This window comes from Curcuma longa, unplaced genomic scaffold, assembly GCF_044706935.1.
Source record: "Curcuma longa cultivar G26 ecotype Majalengka, Jawa Barat unplaced genomic scaffold, ITB_CL_G26_1.1 contig_25976, whole genome shotgun sequence".
NCBI classification, from domain to species: domain Eukaryota; kingdom Viridiplantae; phylum Streptophyta; class Magnoliopsida; order Zingiberales; family Zingiberaceae; genus Curcuma; species Curcuma longa.
The window spans coordinates 1-9,160 of NW_027432947.1; the positions used below are offsets into that span (position 1 = coordinate 1).

At 36.1% G+C, this 9,160-nt stretch overlaps 1 protein-coding gene, 1 non-coding gene and 1 pseudogene across 2 annotated transcripts; 2 read left to right on the plus strand and 1 right to left on the minus strand.

Moving 5' to 3' along the window:
* The first annotated feature begins 7 nt into the window (after window positions 1-7).
* On the plus strand, window positions 8-3,554 carry LOC141818788 (kinesin-like protein KIN-14L; annotated as a pseudogene).
* A 631-nt stretch (window positions 3,555-4,185) lies between these two features.
* TRNAK-CUU (transfer RNA lysine (anticodon CUU)) lies at window positions 4,186-4,258 on the minus strand. The gene has a single exon. It is a non-coding gene; the product is annotated as a tRNA-Lys (tRNA).
* Window positions 4,259-5,487: 1,229 nt separating this feature from the next.
* Window positions 5,488-9,099, plus strand: LOC141818787 (beta-1,3-galactosyltransferase 7-like). Its single transcript, XM_074706230.1, has 11 exons — window positions 5,488-5,749; window positions 5,839-5,938; window positions 6,017-6,075; window positions 6,166-6,368; window positions 6,558-6,621; window positions 7,641-7,713; window positions 7,810-7,930; window positions 8,017-8,104; window positions 8,186-8,311; window positions 8,409-8,518; window positions 8,595-9,099. The coding sequence occupies exons 1-11, from the start codon at window positions 5,640-5,642 to the stop codon at window positions 8,741-8,743; spliced, it is 1,203 nt and encodes a 400-aa protein (XP_074562331.1). The 5' UTR covers window positions 5,488-5,639; the 3' UTR covers window positions 8,744-9,099.
* Window positions 9,100-9,160: the final 61 nt, after the last annotated feature.

A 9,160-nucleotide genomic window follows, 5' to 3' on the forward strand; every position in this document is an offset into this window, starting at 1 on the left:
GGAGACATGGAGACAGCATGCCACTGGAGGAAAGCTTCGGGAAATAACTGAGGAGGCTAAAGCTTTTGCAATCGGAAATCATTCACTTGCTGCACTCTTTGTTCATACACCAGCTGGTGAGCTGCAGCGCCAAATTCGGTCATGGCTTGCAGAGAATTATGATTTCCTCTGTTGTGGGTGTTGATTATGTCGGTGGAAGTTCAAATAGCCAACTAGAACTTTTGTCAACTGCTATTATGGATGGATGGATGGCTGGTCTTGGTACTGCACAGCCTCCAAGTACTGATGCTCTAGGCCAACTTTTGTCTGAGTACACCAAGCGGGTTTATGCATCACAATTGCAACACTTAAAGGTGCTACTATTACTCTACTAATGATTGCATATTTTCAGAGTTTTATGGCTAATAATTACATCCTTTCAGGAGCTGGTTCTCACCTATAAGGAATATGTCCAAAGGTAGTTAAGCAAAGTGAAGTTTGGTTAAGTTCAGGTAGCTTGGATAGGATTTGCCTGAACTGGAATCGGTTTGACTGAGGTCAACAAATTTGATTGAAGTGATTGTCTACTCACCTGAAATTAACACTGGACCAGGGCCAGGCAATCATTTTTAGCTTAGAGATGAATTGACTAAATATTTCATTTAGGGCTATTTTATCATTGTCAAAACAACTCATTGTCTATTCCTAGTAATGTTTCTAATTCAAAAATAGTGCTAGATATTCCTTATCTACTCTTCTATGAATTAAAGAATCTTTATTCATAATATATCATGTCCATTCCATTCCCTTAGAATATCTATTCTATTTCCTTGAATCAAACACACCATGAGTATCTATTCTTTTTTATACATGAATTTTAACTGGGAATTTGAAATATCCTTGTTTACACATCTCCATGTCTTATCCTGTTATCCATGATAACAGTCCATTTTTTAATACTTCATGATGTGCTTACTTTAGTAATTTAAAATGCTAAACCATCAGTCTTAGTTGAAGTACTTTCAATTTCTCTCTCAATCGGTAAATTTCCTACTTGGAACTTTCTTAATTATATGTTTGTTAAACAGGATATAGCAGGTACTCTGGCAACAGAGCCCACGTCAATAAGCTGCGATCAGCTCTGGAATATGTTGATCATAAGAGGAAAAAGGTATTGAACCACTCAATTTCCTATCTTAACTAAAATTTTTCAAAAAGCTGCGATTCAATAATGGCTTTTCTTTTATTTAATGTTTTATGGAATCTGTGTTGAAAAAATTCTAAGAAATTAATAGCATTAGTGAGTGTATCATTGTATGAAAAAGGTATGGAATCTATAGTAAATTTTCTATAGAGAAATAATTTCTTTGGAGGTTAAAGTATTGTACTGTACTGGAGTTTTGGTGGCAGAATGGTAGAGTTTGTAGCGATAGTCACGGTTTGGCATGCTTCATGTCAAGATTAACTTAAATGAGTTTTAATACTTCTAATGCTCTTCTATTCGCTTAGCTTGTTTATCTTCAAATGTATAACATAGAGAGTTAACTAAATCAAAATTTTATAGTAATAAGTTACAAAAATTATAACAAGTGTCTATGCCTACTGTTACCAAAGTTATTGTCATGTGTCGAATGAGAGACTTGGTTCTTGTAACATCCAAGTTAGATTAATTCCTTAATTTTTTAAGACCCAAATTAAATAATGCTCGTATGACATTTGATATTAAAATTGATTTCTCCACATCTCTGTATGTATGGTTAATCATTGAGAGTGAAAGTGACTGAGACAAATAGACTTGGAACAAATACAAGTATTAGATATGGATATGTATCAATTTTTTCGACACTAGTGACACTTTGTTGATGCTGGTGCTGCTTCAATTGGTGCTTCTCTTCCCCTCTATTTATAGTGTTTTCTCTTCTCCTTGTGGCCGTATATATGAAATCAAAGGCAAAGGTTCGATCACTGTAATTTTCATGTCTCAATTGATACCACCGAGATTGTTGACATGGGTGACATTGACATTTATCGACTGTCAAAATGATATATTTTGACTGTGCTAATTTACCAATCGACAGTTTGAGATCATGATTACCTCAACATATTTTGGTTTGTCTTTGCACTAGTGATATATACCCTAGGATGGAACCCAATGGAGCATAAGGTTTATGCAGCTAAATTCAAGTGGGACTAACATGACTTGATAATGATCATTCTATTATTGTGCTTGTTATTAAGAAATGTTCTTAATTTGCTCTAAAACATGTTTATCAAATTGTCTTACGATACATGGTTTTCTTAAATCCATGCTACCTTTTTTGAAATATTTACTCACTAGAGAAATCTGAGTTCTGCCGCTGCTTCTCTTTTATAGATTCTGCAACAAATGAGAAATGATTCAGCATTATTAACAAAAGAACAAGGGGGTTCGCCTATCCGAAATCCTTCTACGGCTGCTGAAGATGCGAGATTGGCATCTCTCATTTCGTTGGATACCATTTTAAAAGAAGTCAAGGTATCTTTTGTCTCCTTGCTCATTTCTGGTTACCTCCTGGAGGAATAGTCTTGGTTTTCCCAGCTGAAAACAAACATTTACTTTTCGTTTTGCAGGAAATTACGAGACAGACCTCAACAAGTTTTCTTACTAAATTGAAGAAGAAAGCGATGCTTGCGAGTCTGGATGAACTCTTGGAGAGAATGCCATCACTCCTTGACATTGATCATCCATGTGCTAAGAAGCAAATTTTAGATGCTCGTAAACTCGTCGAGGTATGTTTGAGTACAAGATTTCACATATATTTTGTCATTCCTTTCTACAATTGTGTTTGCTAACTGAAAATCTAGCTAGTAATACTCTCCTTCAATTGGTTTGATGTATTGAATAGTCTGTTGGTGAACATTCACTTAAGGCGAGTTGGAGAAGATCAATACATCAGCTGAAGTGACAAAGACAGTGAAGATGAATGATTCATATTCCTGAGTCTAACATATAATCATCCTATTTTCGCAGATGATCCCTGAAAGAGATGATTCCCTTGATGATGAAACACGAGCATTACAACCACAAGCAGATTCGACTTCCAGTGCAGAGATTGTATCACAGTGGAATGTGTTACAATTCAACACCGGTTCTACAGCCCCCTTCATTGTGAAATGTGGCGCAAATTCTAGCTCTGAGTTAGTCATCAAAGCAGATGCACGTGTGGAGGAGCCCAAGGGCGGTGAGATCATCAGAGTTGTTCCAAGGCCTTCAGTTCTTGCTGATATGAGCTTTGAGGAGATCAAAATGGTGTTTGATCAATTGCCTGAAGCAATTAGCTTGCTAGCCCTCGCACGAACAGCTGATGGCACAAGAGCCAGGTATTCGAGATTGTACAGGACCTTGGCCAATAAAGTTCCGTCACTGAAAGATCTAGTCGCAGAGCTGGATAAAGGTGGGATGTTAAAAGATGTGAGAACATGAATGCAACAAGAGAATTAATAATCCTACACATGCTATTTTTCGTCTTGTTAGTGCAAGTTGCAGCTTCATTCACGGTACAGATGGTTCTTTTGATTTTTATGACGTGTATGATCGAAGAATGTATCGCGAAAGAGTTCGACATAATGAAGAACTTATCACTACTTCAATAAGGTGCTATTGTCAGTCATCGTAAGTGCACTTATATTGATCAGAATGTAGATGTGATTGTAATCTTATTTGTCGTATAGGAGTGAGAGTTCTTGTCACAAACCAATCAGTGATTTTGCTATTTTTGAAAACAGTTGGGATCCTTGTCGCAAAAATGTCACAAATTTGTAGCGGAAATCTGGACTTCGATTTTAAAATTGATCAGAATGTAGATGTGATTAAAGTAAATCACTCTTCAATCTATGGTCGAATTTAATCTTAACTTTAAAATTGGAGTGAGAGTTCTTGTCACAAACCAATCAGGCCATTTTTTGCTATTTTTGAAAAAGGAGCACAAGTGTTAACGTTGAAAGAGGATTTTTTTTTATTTTGCTTTAACTTGTCTCGTGATTTTCTAAATTTCGAGGGTCAAAAAGAAAAGAGGCAAATTATAAGAACGCCTGTGGATTGTAAAAATAGGGGTTAAATTGAAAGAAAGCAACCTACAGGCTATAAGAACAAGCTTCGATTTGGCCCAAGAAGAAAAAGTTATTGGACCAACCGTGCAAATGTGGACAAAAAATTTAAAAAACAAACGCCCACCGTGGGGCTCGAACCCACGACCACAAGGTTAAGAGCCTTGCGCTCTACCAACTGAGCTAGACGGGCGTATTGAATTTTTATTATTTTAAATATTGACTTATTATAACATAATTATAAAACCAATTAATGAAGATTATAGAAAAAAAGTTATATCCTTCTCTAAAAAGAAAAAGAAACCTATAACTAGTTAGTAATATTTATTCTTGTGAAATATAAACATGTTTACTTATTTAATTATCAAGGACGTGTGAGGTGCAAAAGTTAATTTATTTCATTTATTTAAAATAAAATTTATGATTTTTTATTAATTTATTCTCTTCTCATCAAGGACATGCTACTAATATTTTTTTAAATTAACAATCTTGAGAGTGTTATGGATTTGAACTCTTAACCTTTGATATAAACTCTTTAGAATAACCTTTGATATAAACTCACCCTTACATCAGTTTAACATAATATGTTATTTTAACTTATTATTTGTTCAAAATTATTAATTATCTTTAGTATTTCACCGCTTAAAAATTAAATTAATTTATTCCCTTAATTTGTTATCACGCCTTCAAAATATTTTTAAACTCTAAAATGATATAATAATAAAATTTTATTATACTTTAGGGTAATATAAAACATATTAAACACTAATCATATCAGTAATAATTTAAGGTGATCTCAAATCTCATCTACCCTTCAAAATTAACTACCGCCGTGAGCATCAAATCTCGTATCTTCCATTCCATCCTAGAACATTCCTAAACCCTAAAAAATATTCAAACCCAAACTTGGAAAATTCCACATCTACCAAACATAAACGCAAATGCACATTCCAATCCATAATTTTTCATTTCTAAACAAACTCAATTTAAAAAAATTTAAATTTCAAATCCCTTTTTTTAATGAAAAAAAAATCTTTTTTCTAATGACATGTCTCAATGCATGTTGTAGTATAGATTCCATGAATTCGAGATATTATAAAAAAATATTTCCATATTATTTGGTTGGATACCACTTCTCCTTCGTGTGGGGCCCGTTGAGTTGCCGAATGAACCGATTGGTATAAACTTAGAACGTATTTATATGATGATTTGCACACAGGCTCAAAAATGCCTAGAGTGTACCTACTCTGGTAGTGGTGGTACTGCGTCGGTCCCAGTCTTAAAACGAATTCCCCAGAAGGTGGAATTTTGGGTAGAATGCATGTAGGACAAATAGTTCATCGTTCAGACCAAGAACCGACATGAGTCTTATTTACTTAAGCTTTGGAAACGCTTGAGATAATGAGATGGATCGACGTCGATGCCACCAAGCCACGACAAACTCCCACCCGATCCAGTTCCGTGATTCCTCCACCAACATCTGCTTGAAATCGATCGGTAGGATACCAACTGAGAGGGTTTGTTTGATCAATTCTGGGTCTTTGAGCTCGAGAAGCTTGCGCTAAGAAGCTGAGATGCGGGGGCGCGGCGGCGGCGGCGGCAGTTACGATCGGAGAATGTCACCGCGATGGATGATAGTTCTCTGCTTGTGTAGCTTCTCTCTCGGAATGCTTCTCAGGGACAAGTCAGATTTGAGTTGTACTCTTTTTCATTTTTCGTGTTAAAAGGTCTTATTTTGATTGGAATGGAATTGGGGTCTTTGATTGTGATTAGGTTTTGGGCGTTTCCGGATGCAAACAACCAGATCATCTCGAGTAGGCGAAGGCAGGAACAGGAGCTCCAAATCATCTCCGAAGATTGTAGCACCAAAAGGGTCTGTTTTGCTTCCTTATTTGCTCTCAAATTGTTGGATTTGGCGTTTGGGTGATTAAAAATCTGTACTTGATTGCAGAAGCATACAGAAGATAAGGATGTAATGGGCGAAGTTAGCAGAACACATGAGGCAATTCAGTGCGTAGTATATATTATTGATTTTTGATTTATTTATTTTTTGTATTTTGAGGAAAAGAGCTAAAGTTTGTAGGGCGCATTGTGTGCCAGATCTTTAGACAAGGCGATATCCACGCTTCAAATGGAGTTGGCTGCGAAGAGGAGCTCAAGGGAATTGATCGGCACAGATGGCTCGCCGTCAGCAGATGCTTCGAGTGAACAAAGAAAGAAGGCTTTTGTGGTGATCGGGATAAATACTGCGTTCAGTAGCAGGAAGAGAAGGGATTCGGTGAGAGCGACATGGATGCCACAAGGTAGATTAGAAAATAGTGATTCTTTCTATAAAGATCACATCTTTACTGAATTTGGTGATTGCTTATTTTCTAACTGAATATTTTTTGGGGCTGTCGCTGTATTGATAGTATGTGAACCATCTTTTAACGATTTATTCATACATTCTATTAAGTAGCTTCTCCCTTTCTCTTTTTTTTTCCATTAATTAGGCGAAAATCTTCAACAGTTAGAGCATGAAAAAGGAATTGTCATTCGGTTCACAATCGGCCATAGGTAAGTAAAAGAACCTTCTTCTTGATTCTTGCTGATATTTTTTTCCTCCTTTGTGGTTTCATGAATCGTGTGCACTTGATTTTCAATCGTTTTCCAAGAAACTTTGTTGAACCTCTTTTGCCATACTGATGCATATCTTTCTGGTATGATGTGAGTCCCACTTGTATCTATTTGTTATTTTAGCTTATCTCTCCTTATTTACTAATAAATGCTCTACTCTGCACTTTATGCTTGAGTTCCGTATTGAGCGTAATTGTATCTGCAAGGTATTCTTGACAAAGTCAGTGTTAAATCCATGTAAAGTTTGAAACAATTAACCTTGTTTTGTAGACATCTAGTGCTTAACTTGTTTTCTTATTTTCTGATGATATGTTTCTTTCTTCAACTTTACATCTAGTGTTTCTGCATCTAACGATTCTTGCATTACTTGAAGCATGCCTATGTGGTGACTAATCAGAAACTATGAGGCCTTAATATACTGACTATAATTCACTATGTTCATACTACTGCAGATTTTAATGAATTATAAGCTATTTCTTTGTATACAAGTAGCTTAAAACTTTTAATAGAACAATGATTGTGAACACTGCTACAGGTATCTGTGACAATATTTCAGATAAGCATGCTACAGTGTGCATTCATTTGGTGTTACTGAATTTGGAACTTGAAAGAATGTACTACTATCATCAATATGCTTCGATGAAATAGTCAGGAAAGCCTATTGATATTGTGGTGGAAGTGGTTTTTTTTCATAGGCCAAGGTGGATGAGGAACTAGTTAATAACTCCAAAGAGAAGTCTCACTATGATGTTGTGTGATGTACTTTATATTGTATCTTTTGTGAAAGATAAGCCTCATTTTAAAAGTTAAAAAACTAATTTTGAACCGCTAATCTATATTGTGTGTTTTATCTCCAGTATCCACTTTCGTGTTTCAAGCCATTTATTGTGAGTTACACTATATCAGATAATAATCTTACCCATCATTAGAAGCCCTAAACATCCATGTTTTTGGCACAGTGCTACCTCTAACAGCATTCTGGATAAGGCTATTGATTCAGAGGAAGCTCGGCACAATGACTTTCTTAGGCTGGTAATGGATATCATTCCAGGATCTCAAATATTCTGACTGCCATGGTGTTTTCAGATTATTTGCTGGGCCTGAATCTTCATGGCATCTTTATTGCAGGATCATATTGAAGGTTACCATGAACTTTCTGCAAAAACAAAAATATTCTTTTCAACTGCTGTCTCAATTTGGGATGCTGAATTCTATGTCAAGGTGGATGATGATGTTCATGTCAATCTAGGTGCAAATTAGGGTACTCAATTATGCATCCCAAGTTACAGAATTCATAGACAATGCTATATAAATTAGGATTTGAATGGTATACAGGTATGCTAGCCACGACTCTTGCTCGACATAGATCAAAACCAAGAAGCTACATAGGGTGTATGAAGTCTGGGCCAGTACTTTCCGATAAGTAATATTCTTGTATCCTTTTTCCTCTTGTAATACTGTGAATCAGCAAAATTCCCTAAAGATTGTGAAATATGAATTCCAGGAATGTTAAGTACCATGAACCTGAATACTGGAAGTTCGGAGAAGAAGGAAACAAGTACTTCCGCCATGCAACTGGGCAGATTTACGCTATCTCGAAGGATCTTGCTACATATATCTCAATCAACCAGTAAGGGTGGTTATATGGATTTTCTTTTCTTACTAATGACTTATCTATAAGTTGCATATAATTCACTTCATTAAACAAACTAAATTGTCAATGTCAGGCCGATACTGCACAAGTATGCTAATGAAGATGTATCACTAGGTTCATGGTTCATCGGTCTGGAAGTCGAACACATTGATGAGAGGAGTATGTGCTGTGGAACTCCGCCAGGTCGATCGGGCACTCTCTGGCACAGTCTTTTGCACGAGAATTCATAGTTGTATTTATATCCAATTACTTTTTTCAGATTGCGAGTGGAAAGCCCAGGCTGGAAATGTTTGCATCGCATCATTTGACTGGAGCTGCAGTGGTATATGCAAATCTGTGGAGAAGATGAAGGATGTCCATGAACGGTGTGGTGAAGGAGATGGAGCAGTGTGGAGTGCTTTGTTCTAATGGGATATCTGTGTGTTGTCCGACCATTTTGACATCAAACAAAGGGAGAAAGGCCGCGCTGTACTGTACACAAACTTGAAATTGATTCAGAGGTGAAGATCAAGCTCCCTCATGAAAACCATAAGATGTTTCGGCACTCTCCGCTTCCTCTCTCCATTGGAGGTTTTCGATGAACTGCTGATACTTGTGTCCTTTGGAGGATTCTTGATCAAAATCTGCTTGTAAGGTGAGAGTTGAAGAGGATGATGCTAAATAGTTCTGATATGGTTTGTTTGTTTGTTTGTCGGAAAAATAATTTGTTTATGTAAAATATTTTTTGAGGAACAATTTTAAGGAGAAAATAGATTATTTTTCGTCGTCTAGATGTGATATTAAAATTATTTTCTATTCTGTTTTTTTTGTGTGTGTGTGTGTGTG